General features: G+C 39.3%; 2 protein-coding genes across 15 annotated transcripts in view; one reads left to right on the top strand and one right to left on the bottom strand.

Annotated features, from left to right (window-relative positions):
- arhgap24 (Rho GTPase activating protein 24) overlaps positions 1–15,335 on the top strand; it is a 71,803-nt gene extending 56,468 nt beyond the window's left edge. For all 5 annotated transcript variants that reach the window (XM_067574997.1, XM_067575000.1, XM_067574999.1 and 2 more), the window contains 7 exons: positions 1,417–1,539; positions 6,918–7,125; positions 9,123–9,255; positions 10,079–10,152; positions 10,244–10,365; positions 10,454–11,639; positions 13,196–15,335. In XM_067574997.1, the coding sequence (XP_067431098.1) occupies positions 1,417–1,539; positions 6,918–7,125; positions 9,123–9,255; positions 10,079–10,152; positions 10,244–10,365; positions 10,454–11,639; positions 13,196–13,460 (2,111 nt within the window). In that variant the 3' untranslated portion in view covers positions 13,461–15,335. The remainder of the gene's footprint in view (positions 1–1,416; positions 1,540–6,917; positions 7,126–9,122; positions 9,256–10,078; positions 10,153–10,243; positions 10,366–10,453; positions 11,640–13,195) is intronic.
- Positions 15,336–20,472: 5,137 nt separating this feature from the next.
- mapk10 (mitogen-activated protein kinase 10) overlaps positions 20,473–26,988 on the bottom strand; it is a 34,191-nt gene continuing 27,675 nt past the window's right edge. For 5 of the 10 annotated variants that reach the window (XM_067575003.1, XM_067575002.1, XM_067575009.1 and 2 more), the window contains exons 10-14: positions 26,831–26,955; positions 25,931–25,957; positions 24,804–24,867; positions 24,025–24,102; positions 20,473–20,867 (exon numbers count right to left, since the gene is read on the bottom strand). In XM_067575003.1, coding sequence (XP_067431104.1) covers positions 20,725–20,867; positions 24,025–24,102; positions 24,804–24,867; positions 25,931–25,957; positions 26,831–26,955 — 437 coding nt within the window. In that variant the 3' untranslated portion in view covers positions 20,473–20,724. Of the gene's footprint in view, positions 20,873–23,994; positions 24,103–24,803; positions 24,868–25,930; positions 25,958–26,830; positions 26,956–26,988 lie in introns of all 10 variants that reach the window. The other 5 variants (XM_067575008.1, XM_067575007.1, XM_067575011.1 and 2 more) reach the window with 4 other exon arrangements.

Below are 26,988 nucleotides of genomic sequence, written 5' to 3'. Positions count from 1 at the left end.
TTTTGCGATTAATATACATTCGATTCTCAAAATAGTCCATATAGACGATTGACTAAAACAGCTTCAGAGAGTGAATAATTTTCTGTCAAGTAAATTTCAAATGGCTTGGAGTTTATGTTGGTAAACCTGAGCTCTTAGCTCGCCTATCATCCTGTGTTGTTGTCTATAAATATTTTATGCAACAAGCCGATCTCATCCTGGGATTCAATCAATGAAGCAGAATCCCTGATGGTCAAAGTCATGGATAATTCAACCGCTGTGTGACACACAATTACTCTCTTAATAGCTAATTTCTTTATAAATAGACCAGATGCATCCTTGTGAAATGCCACGAATTGTTTGTTTGCTTGCTTGTTTCATCTTAATAAAGCTGAAGTGGAGCTGTGCAAATGGTTCCGTTGTCATAGTGATTGCTGCAGCCAGATTCAATATGTGAAACAGGTCCAGACCCTCCACTCTGATCTGTGCGGTATCACATGACAGCCGAGTGCTCGTGGCCATTATCCACAAGTGGAGTCAGGATAGCTGCCTCTAATGGAATACACACTTCTGCCCTTAGATACAGACATTTCTTTTGATGTATGACTGTGGGTGAGATAAAAGGGAAGTGTGTGCATCTAAAATGGCCATATTTTTAGAGACATCTAGTGGTAAGGTGAGGTTCAAGTAAATGGGAAAAAAAATTGAAAGTGTGTCCATAATAGCACAATGTAAAGTATTATTTTTGAGAAAGAAGAAAAAGAAATACTATTGCTTTACTCTCAGCAATACGGTGTGTGTTTGCAAATTTTGTTTCATGAGATTTGTGAAAGATGTTTTATTTACTGGTCCTTCATTTCAATATGTGAGCTGAATGATGGATGTGCAGAGTTTGACACTAGAGGGATGTTTTCATGATTTTGTGACATCACAATTAGTTTCGAAACCAATCGTGATTAAACATGTAACTTATACAATTGTGTTGTGGAAACCTGAAGCCATCAGCACACATACACTGATAAAAGACTTCTCAGTTGTGTCTAGTAGTTAAACTTCTGAAATCAACAATATTTGCATTTTCATAGATTCTGGATGTTTCAGTGAAAGAGGAGGAGTAAATGTAACTTTAAGAATTAATTTAACTAGTAACATTTTTTGTGGAGAAACCATATTAGACACAAATGATTATTCCAAGCACATCTTTTTTATTTCTTAAACATATTTGGAGGATTATTTCTAACTTGTTGTTTTGTTTTATGCTTTTGAAATTGTTAATCTGAGATCAGATGAGCAAAATCGCAAATGATTTCTCTTTGTGTTGGACAGTTTATACATGAATTTGCTATGAGCATTTTGCTACTAGAGAGACTTTGGCTACTTTATACAGGATTTTTTTTTTTTTAATAATCTATTTTTCACTCTCTTTTATGTGAACAGGGGGAGACAGAGAGCGGATGACAGCCAACCATGAGACGTACCTTCTTATGGCCAGCACCCAGAATGACATGGAGGATTGGGTGAAGACGATCCGCAGGGTCATATGGGCACCTTTTGGTGGAGGTCAGTATAGATTTTATTAAATGAATAACTTGTTAACTAGGTCAGTCTAATGAGATGTGTATGCACAGTTTAGCCGCAGGGATGTAGGATAGAAAAAACGCATTTATTCTGTCTGGGCTAGAAGCCATCTCACCACCATCTCTGCCACTGAAGTGCATCCCTTGAGCAAGGCGCTGAACCTGTCTGACAAAATGCATCTTGTATGTGCAGGAATAGTGTGTTACAAGGAGCTGAAAACACACATTTGAATTCCCTTGTGAGAACAACTTTTAGAGCCTATGTCTGTGCATTCATTCGAGACATAGGCTATGATTTGTTCTACCCTAAGTTTGAGTTATTCCATGTTTTTTTTTTTTTGCGTTGTTCACTTGCATATTTCCGATCGGATTCGGACTCATGTATGGATGTATTTGAGAAGTTTTCATTTCAAGTATAGCGCAAGTAAAGGAAGTGAAATCTGACTACTAATGTTTGTTTACATAGCCTCGGGAGCCCACAGAAGTCTACTGAAGGGCATCCTCTGGTAGCTCACCAGGAGGGGGTACTTAAAGAGACAGCAGCTAAAACGACCTTTTTCAAACAGAAGCTGAACTGAGGATCTGCATATGGAGCCAGCATAAGATAAATAAGGAGATTTTTGAATTGTAAATCATGCAAAAATATTCCAATGGAGCCCCAGAATATAAATATAGACCTAGAAATATGCATGATATGTCCCCTTTGTTTTCAGAGTTTATTGGAAGGTAAATCAACAGGTTGCCTCCTTTTGTTCACCAATATGTTTCACTCCATGGTGAAAAATGGACCAGAATTTGGACTTAAGCCATTGCTGTTCAAATCTCCCTTCTGACTGTGGATCATCTACCTCATTGTTTGTTTATGCTTTCCATCTGGTCTGTGCATGCTAATAAACAAAGGAAACTAGTGTTTTAAAAACATTTACATGCTTCAAATAAACCAGAAAAGATGCTAGTTTAGTAAACCGTGATTCATAGCAGAAGTGCATGAGGTTGTAATTGTTCTCATGAAGTTGTCCCTGACTTTGGTGGGATCAGTGTGCTGATTACTGAGTCTCCTGCTGTGCCGCTGTGGCTTGTTATTGACTGTACTGGCAGACATTGGCCTACATTGTGTATGAGCGAGGGCACAAGTGCGGCATTTGTAACCGGACGGGCTGTACGGGCCGCTCTCAGTGACACAGTGAATAGACGAGGCTGAGTTGGCCCCTCTGTTTTTAGTGCAGGGAGTTTGATGTCTATTGCAGTTGACTGCTCTTCAAAAGGACGAGCCATTTGTCAAAGATGCCACAAGAGAGGTGGCTCCATGTTGGAGCGGAGGAGGGCTTCCTCTGTCCTCACACACACACATACACACACACACACACATATATGCAGAGCACACACACACACACACACACACACACAAAGCCTCATATTCACATACTTTGCAGTAGCAGCAGAGACTAACCGAGCCCTGATTGGCTGGTCAGTGCCCCTGAAGTGTGATTAAAAATTCTGGAGCCCGTTCAAAGAGTGACAGACAGACAGGGAGGGAGCTCCCAAAACGAAGCCACTGTGTTTGACCCACAGAAGAGCTCAGAGCCCCCAAAGGTTCGCTGTCATGTTGTGCTGAACACTCGCTATGATGTTGAATTAATTGTTGGGCAGTTTGAACAAACAGTTGGACAAGAGAGAGTCTGGAGTCAGACCTTTGAGAAATGTGCAGCTGTGGCCTCTCCATCTGGATCTTTGGAGATTTATTTCATGGTAATTACCAGTTTATTTGTAATTTGGGAAAGAGTTTTCATCTTAATTTGAACTGTTGTTGCTGCTGGATTAATGCTGTGTAGAAGATTAAATTAAAAACACTACACACATGTATTTAAGTTTTCAATAGCTTTGTATGGGAGAATTTCCAGACTGTTTTAATTCATTTCATCATTATTTGTCTCACAGTTTCAGTGATAGTAATACAGTAATTTCCACATATCTTTTCAGTCAATAGAAGATTTTAAAAATACTTTTTTTTGTTGGTGTGGACTAAATTTTCATCAGAGACAACCACGCACTTATATTTCAACATTATTGTGGCTGTTTCAGTCTGGCTCCAGCAACAATTGATAGCCAAGATTTTCAACTAGAGCTGCAACAAGTAGTTGATTAATCGATTAGTTGATTGACGGAAAATTAATTGGTTACTAATCTGAATATCAATTAACAGTTAGTTAATTGAATATCTTAACATTTTAGACTGTTAGTCAGACAAAACAAGCTAATTGAAGACATTACCACGGCCTCTAAGAAATTTTGAATGACATTTTTTTCACAGTTTTTCATCCTCTATTTATTTCATAGACTAAACTATTAATCGAGAAGATAGTCAGTAGATTAATCAATAAGGAATATCATCTTTATTTGCAGCCCTATTTTCAACCAATTTCTGTCATAACTTTACAGTTAATGTTCAGTTTAAGTGTCTAAAAGGTTTAAAATTGTGGTGAAAGATACCTTACAGTAAAATGTGATGGCTTTTGGTTGTGGATCACACACCAGACATGATCTTTACCACAATTCCTCAAATCAGAACTGATCAAACAGGTGTTGAGTTAATATGATAGCTGAGGGACATCAGATCATACAGTCATTACCTGCAATCTACAGTACTGTGCAAAAGTTTTAGGCCCTTTAAAATACCTTTAAAATAGCACCAATTACTTACACACAGTTCAGTTTGTTGTTCCAAGCATGTCGGAGAACTTGTCACAGTTCTTCTGCGGATTTCGGCATCTCAGTTGCTTCTGTCTCTTCATGTAATCACAGACTGACTCCATCATGTTGAGATCAGGGTTCTGTTGGGGCCAAACCATCTGTTGCAGGACTTTATATTAATGAAGATGGTTCTTTATGATTATCTTTATGTTTGGGGTCATTGTCATGCTGCAGAATGAATTTGGGACCAGTCCCTGATGGTACTGCATGATGGATAAGAATCTAAACATCTAAAGTGCCTCAAATTTTTTGCACAGTATTGTATATTCTGCTGCTGAGCTACAAGTTGAAACAGTCTGTTCTGTTGCCTTATTAGTTATGTCTATTTCAAGATTTTAAAAACATAGTGAGCACCAAAGGATTTCTTGTCTTTTCAATATTTAAAATTATCTCCTCCGAGCATGAATATAAGCCTGACAGGCTTCATATACAATGTCTATAAACCCGTCCTGAACTGTATAAATCTCCCTACAAATATTTGAACATTCTTATAGCCCCAAAGCCTTATCTTGACTTCACATTAATAAAACCGTTAGAGTTATTTACCTTGAATAATGCAACATCTTCACAGTTTGCAAGGTTTAATATTAATATTCATTTTAATACAAAATCCAATACATTTTCTAGCTTTCCAAAACAACGTAGCAGTGACAGAGTACACTGCATCCCTCCTCCAACTCATTGTAGCAACATGAAATCATACCAGGCTCTAAGGTCAAAATTTCCCCATTTGTCCATGAGACATGTAAGATTTCAGTTTTTGGTGGAGTTGATATCAGCATTACATCACATATTTGAGGAACACTCCTCCAATCACATCACAGACGAAGAATCAAAGACAAGGATGAGGAAGTCTCTCCTTGTGTGTGTGTGTGTGTGTGTGTGTGTGTGTGTGTGTGTGTGTGTGTTTGACTGTAGATATGAATGTGTGTGGTGTGTGTGTGTGTGCAACAGCAGGTCTGTGTAGCTGACAGCATGTGAGAGTGATGAAGGAAACAGTTGAGTGCTTGCAGAGTGGCGGTCTCATTCTCACGTGCCAGAGTCTTTGCAGTACGACCCCCCGTCCGGTGGGAACAGCAAACATATAACGTATAAACACATGGACACACACTTCATAAGCTGGTCCACACACACACACACACACACACACAAATGTACATGTGACCCGGGAAAACATTCCTAGACTCATGACCAGAACGTCTGGAAGGATGACCTCGTTTTCATTCAGTCACTTGGCTTTTTTCTCATTTGTTCTCTGATGCTCTTTTTGATATGATATTTATCATTGTTTCCTCCGGCGGAGCTTGACTTATTAATATTTTACTCTGTTTAAGATTTGGGAAAAAATGGATATACAGCTTCAGATATTCTGTGGGAATTTGTGACTGTTTACTGTTCTGTCTTATTTGGGTTGCTGTAAAGATTGAAGTGGAAAAGTCCCTAAAGCCTGAAGCGACCGACCCTGAGGAGAAAGAAAAGAACACAGAAAAGACTCCACTGTTCAGCTGCTTGTTTTCCACTGACAGATGATTAAACAAGAGCATTTTCTGAGAGATGGAAATGGAGACACTTTGACCGACCTGCTATCAAACAGATGCATCTCTTTTATTCCTGCACTGCTTTTTTCTTTGCTGTCTGTCATAACTGCAAAGACTGAGACAGTTTTTTGGAAAATGCTAGAATGCAGGCACTTTAAATTCTGCACCTCTGGTATGTTATCTTATCACAAATTTATTAATAGGCATTTCTTCCGGAAGCTTACAAACTGTGTTGGTTTCAAGAGGGGTGAGTATGACAACACATCCTGATACAAATAGTGAATCTGTGTGTGTGCAATGAAAGTTAAGCGTTTGGATTGTGAATTGATGTGATGGTTTCATACAAGAATGTTAGATATACATGATAATTCAGAGTTAAAATGAGTTATTTCTAAGTTATTACTTGCTGTGTCAAATGCTGTCAAAAGCACCAAGTATCCCGGTAAGCTCAGCCTGATTCAGTCACAGTGTGGTACCTCGTCGTACCACGTGTATGCATGTGTGTGAGTAGCCTCTGTCTGTATCTGGAGACCGGAAAAGTATGCAGATCCAAATCTCTCAGGAAGGCTGCCTTAATCCCCTCTTGTGTTGCGTCCACATGAGACGGCTGCAAATGGAAATCAGTTTTTTTTTCCTACTGCGGCTGCCTCAGACAAAAGGCGAGAGGTGCTCAGCAGGAAGTTAGAGATTTGATCATCAGACTAAGGCTTTGTGTGTGGGTGTACATATTTTTGCTTGGTCTGTCTGGCCGACCTTATCGTAAATCTTTTTCAATCGATTGAACCGCTTTCTTTGATGTGCCCTAATCTGCAGATGGTAGGCTAATGTTTTTGTAATTTGAAAAATGGCCCTTTCACTTTGAGAGTTAGACAGTTATTATTATTAATTCATATTTCAAAAGATAAACCATAATTTTTGTGTGTTTTTTTTTTTACATATCTGTGATAAAACATTATTAAACCTCTCCCATTATAAATGACTGTTCTACAAATTGTGTTTAAATGAAAGCCTGGCCATTACATACTATAATTCACATTAATAATGTCATTAAACATTTTGTCTGGTGTTTCAGGGATCTTTGGTCAGAAGCTAGAGGAGACTGTGCGATATGAGCGCCGCTTTGGGAACAAGCTCGCCCCTATGCTGGTGGAGCAGTGTGTGGATTTCATTCGGCAATGGGGCCTTCGGGAGGAGGGTCTATTCAGGCTGCCAGGTCAGGCCAACCTGGTCAAAGAGCTGCAGGATGCCTTCGACTGTGGAGAAAAACCCTCTTTTGACTGGTAAGCAAACACGTGAGCACACTGGCTGGTTGGGTTTCCTCAGTGCATTTTAATGTGTAGCTGATATGTTCATAATGTTGACTGATTGAGTTCTGCACCTCTGGAACGACCACTGGTGCTCCTGTTGGCCTGGAGAGGTGAGTTTGCATAAGGTGTAGTTGTATCTTCTTAGATACCATCTTGTTATCTTGTTAAATGTTCAGTATTTTGCATGCAAAACAGTGTATATTATGCAACATAGACAGAGGAAGGATCCTTCTCAACAAACCAAGAAACATTTGAATATGATGAAAAGAAAATGCAAGTTTAAACCAGCTTAACAAATACAAAGGCGGCATTTCTCATCTATTTCCTTTCTGAGCAGATCAGTTTGTTTATGTAAAAGAAATGTTTCTTATATAAATATAAAAATCCATATGTCATTTCAATGTCATTTTTACATGCATTATTTGTTATTTCTGTCACCGGTGTGACTCCAAAGTTACAAATATTGAACATAACTTGTGTTAGTGCTATTATTCTCCTTTTGTGAACCCATACCTGTGTTGTGAGTAATTGTGTTGTTTATTTGTCTTGCTTTTACCACACTCAGGTGTAACAGCTGGTTCATTAACTGAGAGAAAGAGAATTTTTGTGAAACTACTGAATGTCCTCCTCAGCTCTGTCTTGTTCCTTCCCGTCCTCATTTTACCTCTTCACAGTGCAAAACGGCATTGTAAAACACAGCGGTACTAAACAGTGATCTAATAGGCCTTCTGACATGTCGTAGCCAGAAAAGCACAGGTGTAATTAATAACATCAATAAAGACTGCATCCCGTTTAGATTCAACAGTTCCAGGATGTTGTTATTGCGCACACTGACTCACTGAGACATCATTAATGTTATTCGTTCCACCTGTGTCCTTTCCTGCTACGACAAATAAAAATATCTGTGGAGAAACAAGACTATTTGATACAGGTTGGGAAATTAGGAACATTTGTGTGCCTTTAAAATCAAATGTATATTTGTCCAGATACTATTGGGGAAAGAAATGCATTATTTCATAGAATTGCAAAGGGTAAGCAAGAAATAAAATCTTTAACTCACACAGTCTGCAGAATAATGTATTTGCAGACCAGTACTAACTCAGAATCAGCTGGCAACTAAATTAAGGTTACAATCTGCCTTCATATTAGGTTTTGTGTATGAGCCTGAGGGCTGTTTTTTTAATGTGAAAACCTCCCCCTTTCGCTCCATCTGGCACTCCCACCATCTACTCCGATAACCATAAATAAAACCTGGATAGGACTGTCAGGATCCAGGCTCATACATCAACATCCCAGCACGTCCTGGAAACACAAAATACAGGATCACACTCAGAAGTGCCACCATTATGTCAGATACACAATGACACATCTCTGTCCTTCTGCTTTAATGCAATATATGACATATAATGGCAAGGACTACACCTTTACCTTCCTCCTGTAAATCTACACATGCCCCATTTTTGTTCCCTACTGTCCCTCATTAGCTGCTGCAACCTCCTATCTGCCTCACCAGCTGCACCTGGTTGGCTTGTTAGTATCTCTGAACCTACAGTGGTAATCCTTTTTGCCTTTTAGCACATCATGTAAGCTGCCCCAGTGTTCTTGTTGTTCCCACTGTTGCTGTTTTTGTTACCTGTCTGCCTTTCTGTTAATTATGTCCCATTTTCTAGCTTTAGTTTGCTGTTTTTTTCTCCCACATGAAGTAATCCCTGCTGAAAAAACAGTACATTCAGATAACTCATCTAAAATCCTAGATTTGTGTTGATCTGCAGCTGAAGCTCTCTATGTTCACTATCACTTATGGTATTTACATTGTCTTTCCTTCTCATTCCACCCATCCCCTACAGTCCTCTTTCTGCAAGAGTCATCATGTTGATTTGTGTTAACCTCCGTGACATGAACCCATAATAAATTATAACCTCTCAACCCTCCCTCATTTCTATCTCTGCCTGTCTTGTTTCTCTCTGCAGTAACACAGATGTGCACACGGTAGCTTCTCTACTGAAGCTGTATCTCAGAGAGCTGCCGGAGCCCGTCATCCCCTTCCACAAGTATGAGGAGTTCCTGGGCTGTGCCAAGCTCCTTGGAAAGGATGATGAAATGGTAAGAAAGAGTATTTGATGAGTTTCTTTTTACTTACAATATATCTTGTTATCTATCTATCTATCTATCTATCTATCTATCTATCTGTCTATCTATCTGTCTATCTATTTATCTATCTTTTCCACACTTTATTTCCCTATATAAAGGGTGATTCAAACATGTTTAAAGTTATACATAAACAGAAGTCGGCAAAGAAAAGTTCTCACATAAATCTTCCAAAGCTGCTCTGCTCTTCCTCACACGATGACTTTACTGCTAACATCCAAATAGGATTTCTCTCACAGTAAAAGGCACGCTTCTTTTAACATCTCAAATACAGAATAGAGCTGCCCCGCCTTTCTAAACCGTAAAACTAAAAGCTACTGCTACTAAAAACGAACACATGGCTGCTTATAGTCGTCATTAAAAGCATCTCATTACGACAAAAGTATAGTATCTTTCTCTGATTATAGCCTCAGTAAGTGATCAAAATAATTTAATACCATCATTAACATAAAAAGTTTTTATTTGACTGTTGAAGTGTTGAGTGAAACACATTTATCAGTGTTAATAAAAGATCCTTCATCGTTTATTTTTATGAGCTAAGTGTGCAGTTACTACGACAAAAAATAAAAATAAGAATATATATTTATCTGCATTGCCAGCACATCTAGCTCTGTGTTCTCTTTTTTTACTCTATTGCACTGATTTGTTTTGTTCTCCGTTTGGTCTGTGGGTGTGATTTTGTTATATTTGATGAGCTGTAAAGTGTTCTGGTAGATCACAACTTGCAGCATGGATTGATTGAACTGATGTTGTCTAAAAAAGTGTGCATCATCTCCAGGGTATGAAGGAGTTGAGAAAGCTGGTAGAAAGTCTACCTCCAGTGAACTACAACCTTCTCAAATACATCTGCAGGTATTAATTGATCATTGAAGAGGGTAAAATTTTAAAGTGTGACCATTACTGAACAGTGAAAAGTTGACCAAGATATTTTATTGTTCCCCAGATTTCTTGATGAGGTCCAGTCGTATTCTGGAGTAAATAAAATGAGCGTCCAGAACTTGGCCACAGTATTTGGGCCAAATATCTTGAGGCCAAAGGTAGAGGATCCTGTTGCTATTATGGAAGGTCAGTGTTTAAGCTTTCTGAGATTCAGTTTTAATGCTGAACTGAAATGAATGGTTTCAAAATAAATATAATGATCTCATGTTTGCAGGTACTGTTCTGGTCCAACAGCTCATGGCTGTTTTGATTGGCCGACACGACGTGCTATTCCCTCAAGATGAGGACAGCCCCATGGCCCTGGAGCTTGTCAACAACAACAACATCGAATTACCACGACGACAAGCCACCACAACTACCTCCGCCATCACTACAGTGTCTCAGAACGCCGAGAACAACAACATGCAGGTGGTGCGGCAGTGTGTTTGGGAAGCGCCCGAGTCTCCTTCGCACCGCCAGCATGTAGACAACAGTGGCTCCCCGAGGTCAGCAAGCCCCCGTAATGGTGTCATAGGACGCTTTGACATCACCCGCAGTCCACCGCTGACTGTTAAAAAGAACCCGGCATTCAATAAAGGAAGTGGGATTGTTACAAATGGCTCCTTCAGCTCCTCACCCTCCTCAGACCCGAACCAAGAAAAGAGTCTGACTTTGACTGTAGGCGGGAGTTTACCAGTGCGTCGCAGTGGGACGCTGAAAGGCTCAGGAACAAAAATGGGCACCAGTGGTGTGACGAGTGGAAGCAGCGCTGGAGGGAACGGCAATGGAGTCATGCGCATGGGCATTTCTGGCACCGATGTGGTCACAGGAAGTCTGAACGGCCGCAACAGTCTTTGGGTACCAAATGGCTGCGTCACATTACGGGAGAACAACAAAACACGTGACTGCTCCAATGGGGATCAAACATCCAATCAGAACCGTCTGTCCACATATGACAATGTTCATTTAAACCATCAGAACCTGCAGCAGCAGAACCAGATTACCACCACGTGTCTGAACAGCAGCTGCGAGGACAAGCAGAGCGTTGACAGCGCCACCTGGTCCACCTCCTCCTGCGAAATCTCCCTTCCTGACAACTCCACTTCCTGTCGCTCCTCTACCACCACTTGCCCTGAGCAGGACTTTTATGGAGGTCACTATGATGACCTGGATGGACCAGCCCAAGATAATGAGCCCCCCCTGTCTGGTGGAAGAGGAGAGGGGGAGGGCAGGAACAGCAACAGAGAAGCAAGTGGAGATGGAGCAGGGAGGAGCAGTCGGGGTACAAGCAGTAGTGACAATAGTGATGGATTCACTGTTGGCAACGGACCTGGCAACCACAGCGCTCTGCACAGCTTAGTGGCCAGTCTTAAACAGGAGATGCACAAGCAAAAGACTGAGTATGAGGCCAGGATAAAGAGGTGGGGTTCTGTGAAAAATTGTGCTTTTGATGACAGTAGAAGGAAGTTGCTAAAGACAAAGAATATGAATTGTCTCCTAATTGCACCTTACAGATAATCTTAGATATTCTTAATTGATACTCTTAATGCCTTCTTTATTAAGTTGAGTATCATTATTTTCGGTTTTGCCATTTCCACTTTCCAGCGAGGTGGACCATGAGATGCCAGTTTCAAATCAAATCACCCTTAAAGGACCAGTGTGTGGGATTTAGTGGCATCTAGCGGTGAGGTTGTAGATTGCAACCAACTAAATACCCTTCCCCTCCCCCTCCCCTTCCAAACGTGTAGGAGAACCTACGCTGGCCGCGAAAAACACGAAAGGCCCTCTCTAGAGCCAGTATTTGATTGTGTATTCTGGGCTACTGTAGAAACGTGGTGGTGCAACATGGCAGCCTCTGTGAAATAGGACCCACTCCCTATGTAGATATAAAGGGCTTATTCTACGGTAACAAAAACACAACGATTTTTATTTTCATGGGATTATAAACTAATTTTATGAATGTTATATTCCATTTCTGCCGCTAGATGCCACTAAATTCTACACACTGCTCCTTTAAAGTTTGACATTTTAGGAAATTCGCTTATTCAGTCTTTTGCCAGGAGTTAGATGAGAAGATTGATACCACTGTCAAGGAAGCTATTCAAAAACTCTCTTCTTTTAACAAGAGGGAAGCTTTTACAAACACTGCATACAAACATTGATTCTAAGGCATGTGCACATAGTCATCTCAGCAGGTTGAAGTGTTGAAATTAAAAGGTTAAACTAAAGGTAGTAGTGCAAAGGAGTAAACCACTATAGAGTATAAAAAGGGTTTTCTTCATATAAGTGACAGTTAGACAGTTAAAAACAAAGGAAATCTTAGAAGTATATCCTCCACACCACTCTCATATCTGTACACTAAATATGAAGTTACAGCCAGGAGACTGTTAGCGTAAACAAGCTTAATATTAAAACTAGAAGTGGGTGGAAAAGCTAACCTGGCTCTGTTTGAAGGAAAGAAAAGTTTGTTCCTGGAAAGCTCTTTAATTAAGACATTATATCTTGTTTTTTATTCCCGACAAAAAACAACATGTAAAAAAAAAAAAAAGTTATGGTTTAACAGGGGGTTATGTGCTGAACTATTTCTTGGCTGGTTGCCTGATAATAACCTTGTGGTGATGAGAAGACTAATTAGTGAGGTTTAGAGGATTTAACAGACAGTATTGTAAAAACAATCTGCAAGATGTTCTGTAACGCCATACAGGAGAGTTATACCTGATTGTGTGGGAAGGAGCATGTCCTCAAAGATTGCTGTATAACAATAAAAGAGGACTAGGTGTGGTATTGATTAAACAGATATACAGGTACCATTGTAGGGTAATGGCTTTACAAGAAATTATGACTTCAGCTGCAGTATGCCATTCATAAGTTTATTCAAAATGAATTACAGCTGTTTCCCTCCTTGCCTTGTCTTTGCCATATATTCTCAGATGAGCCATGGCCACCCCCGTAATCCTCTGTTTGTCCTCCTTTGCAGTTTGGAGCAGCGTAACCTGGAGCTGGAAACAGAGATGGTGACTCTCCACGAGGAGCTGGACCAGGAGAGAAAGAAGTACACCATGGCGGAGATCAAACTGCGCAATGCTGAGCGCGCCAAGGACGACGCTGAGCGGCGAAACCAGATGCTGCAGAAAGAGATGGAACAGTTTTTCTCCACGTTTAGTGACCTCACCGCAACTGGCAACGCGACAGCAACCGAACCCCGCCGACCAGATTGTAACAACACCATCTGGATACAGTGAAGGAGGGCGGGAAATGTGGGTTGTTAGTTTTTACAAAATGCCAGTAAAGACTGGAAATGTACATTATGGTGGCTCCAAACCGGATTTGGCTGCTGGTTTTAGTAGAAGGCGTGTTGGGAAGTTACATTGCAATGGTTAATTTAAAAATGGGAGGCGTAGGGCTAATGCAAGCCACCTGTATAAATGCAGACATCACCTGGAGTGATGTCATTATCTGTAAATACAGTATTATTTAAACCGCTCACAGACACACTCCAGCCCACTCAGAAACTGTGGTGGTACTCACTCATCTGACTAGGAAGTGGAGAAAAGGGACAGTACAACAGTCTATGATGATATACAGTACTACTATATTATTTTAATTTAGCTCCTAGAGCCAGATAGGAAGGAAGGCAAAACATGTAAAAAGGTTGCAAAAAACAACAACAACAACACCAACCTTTGGACTTGAAAAAAGTTTAAGATCATGCAAAAATCTATCTTTATTCACTTTTACAATCTAACCAAAAACATCTTATTGGTCCATGTAGTTCTGTATCTACTCATGTACATAAATGGAAACAATGCAGAAAAAAAACAGTGTCATATGTATGTAAAGAAAAATGAAAGTAATGCTTAAATGTTTATCTGATATTTAAACAAAAAGTTATCAATGTGTGATATTTTATATTTTTCCTTGCACTTACATGTCTGTTTAGTCTCAGCAAGGTGGTACTGAATGTGTCTTGTCAGTCAATGTGTGTACCATTTAAATTGGAGAGTATACTGTATATGTGCCTGTGCTTCTGTGCTGTTAACATTTACCCCATGACCAAAAAAAAAAAAAGAGTACTGTAAATATTTTATAGATAAGCGTAGACACTACTTGTTTAGTCTGCACTGAGGTTTGAAGCATATTCAGATGGATATGGCACGTACGGTATTACAACGATACCGATTGAGGAATGTTTTGTAGCTTGTAAAAATACATTTAAGACCTGCACGATGGGTTATTGGCATAATTACCAGATAAGAAAAAAATGAATGTCGTGAATTCAGAATTTCAGGTGACAAATTGTACTCTCGTCAATGAGAGATATGTAGCTTTTGTCATTCTATAAATGCTCTAGGGAGGTAATTTTAACAACCTTGTGAGATGCCAGTTTTGAAAAATATTTTCTAGTAGTCTGTAGACCTCTGACAAGTTATCCACCTAGTCATCCTAACCTAGCACAGAAAAACAAGCTGCAAGGTACAAAGTACCAACACAGAATTGTGTTTGTGGGTCATTACTGTGAAAAAAGGGGGATAGCATCAAGTGTGTAGCAAGTGGTGTGTGCATGATGGTGCATGAGTCCATATGGGTCGATGTACATTAAATGAATGTCTATAAAGTGACTGCATATTGGTGCAGTCTGCAGAGTGAGTGTACTCTATGTAGCTTTAAACCAAACGTCTACACACTATGTGGATTTTCCAATGGGTACAAAACCGGACACACCTGAGTACAGACCTGGACTGTCAAAAGAAGTTTGCGTGCACAGGCCTGATGCTGGCTACTTTCCCTCTGAAGGCCAGGTCCCGTTTAAACCTGCTGCTGGTCATTGCAGGACATCTGGAATGTGCACATGGAGAAGGAAAAAAAAGTGCCTGAACAATTGAAGGAGGGAGGGGAGGTTGCACTTCTCATTTTGCACCCTTCACCGGGAAATAATAGGCTTAAGCAAAACTGACAGTGTCACCTCGTTCTGTGAATTCCACACAAAAGAGCAGATTACAGACAGAGGGCAAGAGGGAGAGGAAGACTGGGACAGTGGAATATTTTCACGACATGATACTTGATATACAAAGAACTTTAAAAAATGACAATATGAATAAAAACGCATTTTCATGTGAGTCTCCTTTTGTTATTTTTGAGTGTGTTTTTAAAGATTGCAACAAAAGGCGTGGAGAGATACAGAATTTGGTTCATACAATGTATGGATAGAGTGGCATGATGACTATATTCAGCTCCAGACCTCCAGGGGCCCAAAACCCCCCCAGGTTTACTTCATATCAATTGGATCTATAATTTGATTAATTGTAAATCATTCAGTAAATAAAAATCTAGTTTTAAGTTGTTTTATCAAACTGTACACAGAAAACTGAGGGTAAGGTATTACTCAATCATAGGAATATTGTAAGGCTGCAACCAACAATTATTTTCATTAACAATAGGTCTTACAGTTATTTTCCTAAATAATAGTGTATAAAATTACAGAAAATAGTGAAAATGTCCATCACTATTCCTTGAAGCCCACAGATATTGAGTTTACTATAATCTAAAACTAGCAAATATTCACATTTCAGAAGCTTTTTTGCTTAAAAAAACTGACTTAAACAACGCAACTAATCATTTCAGCTCTAGAGTACTACCATATATAGTGGGGGTCAATAGAGGTCCGACAACAAACCCCCAGGGCCTAATAGGAGTTTGATTCAGCCATGCTGCTCAGGGACTTGCAATCTCACCTAAAATAACCTAAGAAACAACCAGAAATATTATATTTAGATGTAACAAGTCAGTGGAAAAGACCAATACACAATTTCATCCTTCAGCACCAGGCATAATGTTTTTATCATTCTGCCTGAAAATCTGTTAATGTTCGCCAGCCTTCAGACTGACAGGACCTGATTCGAGTGTACAGTAGGTGGGACTCAGTGTCACTGTGACAGATTGGACAGATGGTTCATATTGAGATAAACACCAGAAACAAATAATATGCATGTAACACACACAAGATACACCAATTTTTCCAAGATCAAAGGTTTTGTTTATTTTCAATCACATACATATACTATTTTTACATACACAGTTCCTTTAAAATGTTGTGTTTACAGTAACAGCTTTCAGTATTTTTTTTTCTTTTTCTTTTGCATTTGTTTTGACTTTATTTGAAACGCTATAGCCTGAAGCTTTGAGATCAGCGTGAAACAGATACATTTTTTTTTCCAACCTGACAATGTCAAAAGAATGATTCATTAAAACAGCACGGAGTAAAAGAAACAAGAGAGAAGGAATCAGAAAAGAACTGAAGAACAACATCACCTGATTCAGATGAGCTATACAGGGTTTCATCATTGCAGAATTCCACATTTCAGTCTACACTTAAGACTCTAAACATTTGCTTTTAGCATCACCTGACCATTGCCGTAGCTTGCCTCCCTGTTTGAGTGCAATAAAGTGTTTATTGCATTGTTGGATTGTTGTTATTTACAATATGACTTGAAAACAAAAAAAAAAGTGGAAATCAATAAGATGGGGATCACAAGTACTGAGTCCAAAGATTTTGTGTTGGCACAGCTGAGTACAAATGTATCCTAACTTATGACACGTATTTAATATTGGCAATATTAAATAACAAGTCAGCCATCCTCAGATTATAACTTAATGGCGAATTTGGCAAATCCTAAATCCACATTTTTAGGTCGCTCGTGACAAAAAATCAGGAGCAGGTTGGGTGTTGACACAAATCTAATTCTAAGGTTAATGTGACTGAACATGACTACACACATGAACTACTTTCAAACACATGACTGCACCGACTCTCCGTCAACATTCTTAAAAGCAATCACACAAAAGTCATGATCCCGTATTGAAAGAAATACAACATGTACTGAGAAATCATCCGTTCCAGATGCTCGATCTCGCATCTTTCATTTCAACCGTACTGACAGTTTGTGTTGAATGCTGGTTTGTTTGAAATCACACACACTGATGACAGAGCAGAGCAGCAAGGACGTGCGTAATCATGAAACCATTCATTTCTACATTCAGTGCTGACAACCCAGCTGTGTTCGAATCATCTCGTCTTCAGGCGCAATAAAAAGGACCTAAAAGCACCTTTTATTACAACAGAATTGTCTGGAGGGATGTCTTATAAAAGATCACATTCAGAAAAAGAAAAAAACACAGAAACATGTTTCAGTATTTGTACTCAGAGACCAGAACGTGTAAAGACAGAAAAAGAATGATTTAGTTAGGATGGTTAAAAATGCCCTGTAGAAAAACTGCAACAGTACTGTGAGTATTAGTGGTGTACAGTAGGAGCCGACTTACACACTAGACCCCTTTGTGAGAAATTCATCTTAACATTTTAAAAGAATTTCAAAGTTGCACCCTGTTTAGAAAGATTGCCCTGGCCAGACCCTGAACAGAAAGCCAAGCTAGCCGTAGCTTATTCTGGAGACGCCGCCCTCAGTTACCCTCTTAGCTCTGTGAAGGTACCGTAAGTCTGTGTGTGTTTCACTGTACACAAGCCACAGGCAGAAAGAGTGTTAACAATGCAGCTATTTGAAGTTATGTATATATACGTTTTTTGGGGGGGGCGATTATGAGGAGACATTGTATTTACAATCGACAGGGTGCATGCAAAAAGAGAATCACTGTGCTGCAGCAGCTGGACTGCAGATCACAGAGTTACAGTTAGACTGTCAGATGACATGTTCAGAAACAAACACATGAAATGTGTTGACAAGTAATGACAGTGGGTGAGTGCTGTCACAACCTCATGACAGTCATGACATTTTATTCTAGTGGACATATTAGCCATGCAAACACAGATGTCCCCGTTTGTTTCATTTAGAGACAGTGTAAGCATCCTTGAGTGTGCCCTTGTTGTCAGTTAACCTGATTGTTAAGTAATAAATACAGTGTTATTATGCAAACTATGCTTAAAGTAAGGATTAAAGGAAGTAGGTTTGTTCGTACAGACAGAGCTGATGGTTCTACGAATGTCTTTCCATCCACCAGCAGGACTATTACGTGGAAATGGAAATTTTTTCCTTGCTTTTAAAATATGATTTCTTCACCAAGCATCTGTCAGTGGCTCTTTGCTCATTTACCCACCGAACATGCATGAAACGTGGCAACGGAAACCAAAACAATTCTTCCTTCATTACTTTTTCCACAAAGAATAAATAAGATATACACAAATAAACAACTTACAGATCACCTGCTTGGTTTCTAGTTGGAGTGCATTCTATCTAAAATGTGAAAAGAAAGCTGTAGTAACGTCTTAACTGCAATCAGGCATTGCATGTTCACGACCGCAGCTAACAGTGTATACTATGGGGCAGACGCAGGACGGAATAGGTTCTGGGTGAAATATTGTATTTAAGTGAAGACATTCAATCTTCAGATTCCAGTCTGCTAAACATACCGTACATCTTCCTTTTTTTAAATCGCACAATCAGAGGTTGCATGTGATCTAGTGGGCTGTAACTGAACATGAACAAGAGAAAGAGCGCATTACAGCTGCCAAAGCCTTTGCAAAGTTCGATGCAAACAATGCATGTTAAGTGTTCGTGCATGCGCTAGTGTCCCAGTTTGAGAAAAATCTGGTTTTATTGAGATTGATTTAATTAAAAGTGAAGTTAAATCAAAGTGCAAAATGGCAGAAAAAAAAGGTTTGATGGATTTGTCTTAAGCCATACAATCTGAGGAAAGCAATTTGATTTTACACCACAAAATTCAGCTACTGGCTAAAACCTTAAGTTGTCTGGCCAAAGAGACGTTTTTTTCCTCAAATGTTTCTACCAGATAATTGGTGGCTTGGGGATGGTGATAGTTTTAAGGCAGAAAAAGAAGAAGCAGAGGAAAAAAAAAACCAACCAAAAATAATATGATTTCTGCTCCGGCAACACTTAATTCTGTTCAAAATAAGCTGTTTCATTCCAAAAGGCACTTGCCATATTCAGGTACCATCTATCAATATAAATAAATCAATAAATAAATCTTCCAGCGAAGAAATAATCTAACTGATAGGTAGTCTCTACATCCAGTTCCCTTTGTATCAACAAGAAAACATGGCATGAGTTTTTGTGTGATGTGTAGTGAAATAATATACATGACTTAACTTTAGAGCAAAACAATACGTTGCTACGAGGTTAACACTCACTGCCCACCTTTAGCCTACCTACTGTATCACTTGCATCTTCTTCTAAAAACCCTCTATGTTTCAGACAGTCAAATAAATAAGAATAGTCTCCTTGTGGTGAAACAGACCAACCTCCTGTGTCTATGAGGGGTTAATGGTTCACAATGACATGCAGGGCTGTGAGCCAGCCCGTGGGGTGTCTGAGGGACCCATCATACACTGCCAGGGGGAAATAAAAGGGACATTACACACAAATCAGACTTCTAAAATCCCTTAAAGGTAACCTTACGAAGCCCGAAAACAATCAAAAATAATTTAGTGTACTGAACCTTTAAGTCCCAAATTCAGCCATGACATTTACTAGACGAAATGTCTCACTGGCTTACCTGTGGTTCACAAACATACACACACACACACACGCTCACATGTCCTATCATGTGACCAGACCCCCCCCCATGTCTGGAGTTGTGTTAGTTTACATCGTATATAAACAATAGTCTCTATACAGACTCATTTTAGCATACAGTGAGATTAGCATTGTTTTAAATCTAATCATGCAGGACTACAGCGATAGGCGGGGGCAACTGAGGTGGAAAGCGGTGATGTGGCAAGGTGCGCTTTGTCAGAAAAAAACCTCCAGTGTACTGGCCGTCAGTCCCACTCCGTATGCCCTTCAGCTGTACAGAATTACATTATTTACAAGTAGCGCAGGGAGCACCGCTCTGGATGAGAGCAACTACACATCCCTGCAGAATAACCACATAAAAACACACAAATCAGGCAACCTTACATCGGGGGGTTGTGTCGGGTGGGGATGAGGGTGTCTAAGACAAAGCCTAGAGGTTAAAATACAGCAGTGTCATTACATAAGGGTTGAATAGGGAAAAGGGGGGGGAAGAGAAAGTGACGTTTGTATTGTACAGTAGTGATGAGCAAAATGGCAGCCCACCTTGCCACAATGACTGGAGCATTAATGCTTTTGTAAGGATTTGGGAGACCAGCAGCCAGCCAATATGCACTTTACAGGAGATGCAAGTCTAAGCATTTGGTCGTTTTTGTTATGATGCCATATACAAGATATGTGGGGTAATATAAGCAAAGCAACTAGAGGATCATTAACATATATCTCAGCTCATTTATTTCAGTTTAAATACCACTGCTGTTTTTGAATGACAATGCACAGGCTTGAGATTTCATCATTTCAGATTCAATGACTCCATAACTCATGTTTTTGTTCTTAATATATTCATTTTGAACTTTTCTCTTTTTTTTTCTTTTTTTTTTCTTTTTTTGTGTTTTCAGGTGGTCGTTTCAGTTGGTGTTCTTCACCTTTGGAAGAACATGGGGTTACGCAGGCAGGCGGCTAGTCACCTGCAACACCCCAGGGGTCCTGCAGAGGTCTCCAGGCTGCTGTCAGTGTCTGAGGCCAGGGTCTGGTCGGTGGACATGGAGGAGATGTCGTTGATGGAGGAGGAGGGAGGGAGGCTCTCGCTGCTGTTCACGGCTGCACCTGTGCTAAGGGAATCAACAGCAGCAGGGGGTTACAACGTAAAGGAGTCCTGTCCAAGACAGTGGCACAAATAAAAGCAGAAGAAATATTTTGCAAGTGCACACAGAAGGTACAACATCAACAACACCTGTGGGGCACCACAATCACAGTGTGTCTATAATGACAGGATAATGACAAGATTTGAGTCCAAAAGGTTCCACAGGAAATAACGCCAAAGGCTGCAGGGTTTCAGAAATCTCTATGACTATGATACCAAATAGTATTTGCGTAAGTGTTAATGATTTATACATCAAAAAAGGGTCTGCTGAGTGTAGTAGCAAACATTCTTGAATTAAATAATATAGCTCAGGCATTCACTCTCAAATAAGTAGTTGTTTCATATTGATCTTGTTTTGAATTTAAAGGTGGAAACACCCTGAGAACTATGAAGTCAGTCCACTCAGCTGACATTTTGTCATCAGTAATGAAATGAACACTTCATAAAAGATGCTAGAAAACGAATAAAATACATTTGCTGAACTTGCAAATTCCATAAAGTGACTCATTCTGGACCTGACATGCCACGGTGAAGACATGATCCTCCATTTGATTACCAGGATTTAAAAAAGCAGACTTAATCTTTCATTACGTGCACAGCTCCCGTTTCCATGACTGAATAAAATGCTGACTACAACAAACATCAGTAAGAAATTGTCTCTTTTTCAGGGCGAAAGCTGGGGACACGAAGTAAGAAATCTTCACTCAGTTAATAGGTATCAGCAGGCCACAAAGTCCTGGATGCAGGACATGCAGTAGGACCTTGTCCAAACTGTTCTCAGTAAGGACATTTTTCAGAAGGTTAAGGAGCTACTGCATGCCATCTAGATAGGAGGCAGAGACATTCAAGCATTCAAGGGGATGAGAGCCATTGTCTTAGCAAAGGTCAGACAGAAGGTACTGGTGGAGGGTGGGACTTGTCCGCAACTGATAAAGGTTTTGAATGGTATTCTTCACTCTTGGGGGATGAAACATCTCTCCAGTGTTGCACGGATTTGCATGTTAGCCAAAGAGTAGCAGACAAGTACATTAATCATCACAGCCTCCCAAGGTTCAATCAGACCTTTCATGAAATCCTCAGTGAGTGGATTCTACAATGATAACTTTATGAGCAAATAAGTAGAAAAATGAGCAGTCTTGCTTTTGCCAAGCCTGATTAAAAGGGGAATAAACATGAGACTCTAGGGGTTTGCCAATATAAGGAAATTGCTAAAACAACCACTTTTACTTCCAAGCATAGCAATGACCAGTACTCCAGTGATGTGTATAGAGAACAAGTACAGTGCAGGCAAATCTTAAATCTGCTGTTTGTGTCTGTGCTCTGTGGGAGGTAATTGCTTAATGGAGGCTGGGAAGCACTTCAGTTGACCCAAAATAAAACAGAGAACAAAGAAGGATTAATGGCATCGACTCCAGCGGTCACTGCACTTGTAGATTTACTTTTACAGTAAATACATCAGAAATATCTGTTCAAAGTTTCCACGCAGGAGGAACGAAACTCTAAATCTTGAACAATTACTTCAGCATAAACCGCACTAGCAGTTGTAAGAAAGATTATTAAAACGGAAGATTAATTAAGCCTTTAATTCAAAATTTAATTCAATCTAGGGAGAAACTCTGAAGAAAGCTATGATGTAGGATTATATGTCCATATCCGAAGCTTGTGCTGTGAACTTTTAACCTCAGACATGCATATTTCTGGGTTTTTTTTTTAAATATTTCCATAGTTATGAAAGGCTCATGAGAAGTATGGTTTAAAGGAATGATTAATAATATGTTAATAATACTGTAGATACTTAAAGCATGCAGTATCCCAGAAGCAATTAGCACTGGCCCTTTATAATCTCTCTATACAACAGCCCCTTGAAGCAATAATAATAATAGGGTTAAAATAATTTCCCTGTACATTTCCAAACAAAATAGCTCCTGGGTCTGTCTGTTTTGCGACTGAGGCTTCACGCGTGCACTCAGCTCCTCTTGTTTTTTCCTGCTGCAGTAAAACACTGCCGTCTGCAGCTCCCGCACTGCACTGCGTCTGCTACACTCAGCATCAGACACTAGGCCAGCCCATCTGCTTGATTACTGGTGGACGGAGAGAAGAAGAAATATGGAGGTCGTGAATTTGTGAGATGGAGTAATCGAGACAGAGTGAAGAAGAAGGGGTGATTAAAGAAATGCTGCATTTTTTGTTAAATTCATCCTATGAAATATTTTTTTCTTTTGTAATTTTCAGCTTTTAATGATGCAAAAAACAAGAAAACACTGTTTATGTGCTGTTTATTACTGTAAGTAGTCTGAGATATTACTGTAATACTTGTTTTTGGCTCAGCTGAGGAGGGCAGATGGCTTATAAACTCTCTTCAAAAAGAGGATTCCTACTGTAAACACTGCTGAGTCCTTAAGGAGGTATTGCGAAAGACAATATTCAGACTTCATTGTATTCTGGATGCACAACATTTTTCTTCACTTACTCATGTGGCAGTTACCTCTCCTGGTCAGCAGATGCTGCTGTCTCTGCAGGATTCAGTTTCGATTCATAATGCTTTTCAGAGCTTCAAAATGGACCTGTTCATTTTTTTTTCTATTGATAGCAAATGGTTGCTTTAACCTGGTAATGAATTCCTCATTTGATCACAGTGGAGTCTAGGTGGCCCTGTCAAGGAGCGACCACTGGCATGACTCCATACTGCCTCTCTGTGGCAAACTATGAAAACATCACTTAATGTGCTTGAAAGGCTTTGGCAGAGAACAGAAGAGGAAAAAAAAGGTCAACTGCAGCTGAGGACTGAAATTTCCTGTGATTTGAAGTACCCAAATCTTAAGTCATGATATGTTTCTACATATACACATACATCGAAGTACACACATCATCTCTTTATTATCAAATATTATCTATGAAAAGGCAATCTCAGCAGTTACTGATTAGCTGTACTTCAGTACCATTTAACAAATACACAAAATGACACCACTAAACAACATTTAACTTGCTTAAAAAAACAAGATGCAAGAGACAGAGACACATGGTCAACAGCACAATGGGTTTCTCTATTTACAAGGGGAACTCCAGTAAGGGTATAGTAAATTCACTTACAGAGCGATTAGGGTTATGCACTGAGAGTACCTGAAGGTGAAGGTTGTCCCTTCACAACGCCATTCTTCGTTCTCTCCTCAAAGTTCATCACCTCTTTGTAGATTAATTCTGTCAAGGAAAGAAAAGTCAATGAAATAAATAACAGGGCAAAGAATATAAGATGGTCATTTATCCCCATTGTTTCCTGGACGTCTTAACCTTTAATGTTCATTTGAAATTTGAGATGACTATTCAATCGCTGGCTTTAAAGGACCAGTGTGTAAAGTTTAGTGGCATCTAGCACTGAGGTTGCAGATTGCAAGCAAATGAATATCCCTCCCACTCCTCTTCCAAGCGTGTAGGAGAGCCTACGGTGGCCTCAAAACTCGCAAAAAACATTAAAGACCCTCTCCAGAACCAGTTTTTGGTTTGTCCGTTCTGGGCTACTGTAGAAACATGGCGGTGCAACATGGTGGGCTCCGTGGAAGAGGACCGGCTCCCTATATAGATATGAAGGGATCATTCTAAGGTAATGAAAACACTACGATTCTTAGTTTCAGGTGATTATACACTAATTAAAACATACTTATAAATATTATATTCCATTTGCCACTAAATTCTACACACTGGACCTTTAAGGGCAGTGTCATATATATATATATTCAAGTATAATACAGTATAATACAGTTTTAAAAACATAAATGCAGTGTGGCTTTAAGTTTTGTGTTTTTTATGATATATTCTTGAAACATCCATCACATTATCTTCACTCTTGGCAACCTAATAAGAAAATCAGATATTTATTTTTGGTTTGGATGATTAATTCTCACCTTTCCATTCATCAATGGAGTGTTCTCTTTCATCCAGCTGCTTGTCATAGATCTGAGGTGGAGGCTAAAAGGGGGAGAGAGCACAAGCATTTTATTATCAGTTTAATTAAGAGGGCAGTCAACAAGACTCATTTAACATGAAATTTATATTAGTGATATCAAGTTAGAGCATCCTCGGAGAACAGTAAAATACTTTTCACAATAATTATGGCAGACAAGTTTACATAATGATACATATACTTTCAAATTTTTCACAAAATAATAAAAATATGGGGATGAAAAAATATCTGAAGACGAGAAAAAACATCTGACGATTAACGTAATTTGACAATTTAACATGTATGTGCACAAAGAACATGATGGGATAGAAAGTAGGCACACGTAGGTTAGAAAGTAAATAAATAATGTGAATAATAAAGTAAAACATTCAGTATTTCATTTCAACTAAATCATACATGATTGTATGGTGATTGATTTACACATTTAAGATCATAATACACAGTTTTTCCACTTAACGCACATATGTTTTAGATAATGACCATCAGGATTAATATGAGATAGTGCCTACGCGCTTCTCCTACAGGATTGTCATTTCATCTACAGTAACAGGACACAAACATGCTGTCTGGCATCCAGTCAAGCCTTCTTATCGCTCATTCATAGTGATCCTGCCACAGATTCTGACACCTTAATACTCCCTCTCTGTCAATGCGGGTGACAGGACCACCCATAAAACCTCTCTGATATGACCTTGGAGGGACAGTTACAGGTCGGCAATCGGCAGCCACGGCAGGACGTAGATGGTGATCAAGCAAATTTGGTGGAAGCGAGAGGTTTGCCTCAAAAAAAAAAAAGATTTAACAAATTAATTAACGAATTATCGCTTGTCTGGTTTCATGCAGAAACACCACTTCATTCCAATCATGTCATTTTGGTAGGATGCCCTGTAGAAATTTTATTGTATTCTATATAAAAATGTACATTATGAATCTTTTTCATTATGATTAATGGTTAATAGTACTGAACCAAATGTGTCCAAGCGTCTCCTTTAATCTGCACTCTTTACTCTTTATAAAACAAAGGTCCCATAGAGCACTTTTCTTCGATGTAGGGCGGTGGTTATTTACCATGGATATTTGGATGAGATCTCTGGCCTTCATCAGCATGAGATGACATTAGAGAAAGGGAAAACAGCAGAAAATGTGTTGAAATGCCATTCACAGCCACGTTATACATACCACATCAACTCTAACAACAATATCATCATGAAAAAACCATCACTAATATCAACAACTAGACAACTTAGACAAGTGGACAAGTCATAAAATCGTCTAAAAATGATTCATAACTACAATGGAGGTGTGTCATGTGGAGTCTCTGCAAAAGCTGCAGTCAACCAGCAGGATATTACATGAAACAAACAGTAAGACTGTAAAAATCATCAGCTGTTCATGCACTCATTAGTGTATTGCTGCAAGTAGAAGTGGTATCTGTACACGTATATCAAGCTGCAGATGGCTTTTTTTTTTTCCCCCAATCTCACTGTCACCTCATACTAATGAGGCACTGATGAAGAAATTAGACTTCACCAAATACGCCAGAAACACCACAACTCTTACTGTACATTACAGAACAACAATGGACTCTTTTATAGCAGCAAATTTTACTTTCTTAATCTAAGAAGTAGCAAGAACTGGGTGTTATTCTACTAAACCTAAAAATATTTTAAGTTCAGATTTAAAGTATAAAACCATAAGCGAGAAAAATGAAAAAGATGAGATGTGAACCAAAAATATAAAACACAATCATAAATGCACTAAACCAGCTATTTTCATTATTATAGTATTGTAGTTTAAAAATTGACATTTTTATTGTAATCCTATGAAGAGGGTCATAATTATTTTTTTTTTTACATTGCAAATACAAAGTGAGACACAGGAAACTATGCTGATCAATCAAAGACAAAGGGAAAAGGGATTGAGCTTGGGATAGTAATCAATATACGGCTTTGCCAAAGGCCTACTTACCGCCTCCACCTCAGCTGGATCATACCACACGTTGATGTAGGGGTGCTGTAAGGCCTCGTCCACCGATATCCGTTTAGCGGGGTCAATGATCAACATCTTAGACAGCAAGTCTCTGGCTTGGCTAGCTGTGGTTTTGGAAGAAAAAAAAAGAAAAATAC

Source organism: Thunnus thynnus, chromosome 19, assembly GCF_963924715.1.
Source record: "Thunnus thynnus chromosome 19, fThuThy2.1, whole genome shotgun sequence".
NCBI classification, from domain to species: Eukaryota; Metazoa; Chordata; class Actinopteri; order Scombriformes; family Scombridae; genus Thunnus; species Thunnus thynnus.
This window is presented reverse-complemented; position numbering and strand designations above follow the sequence as displayed.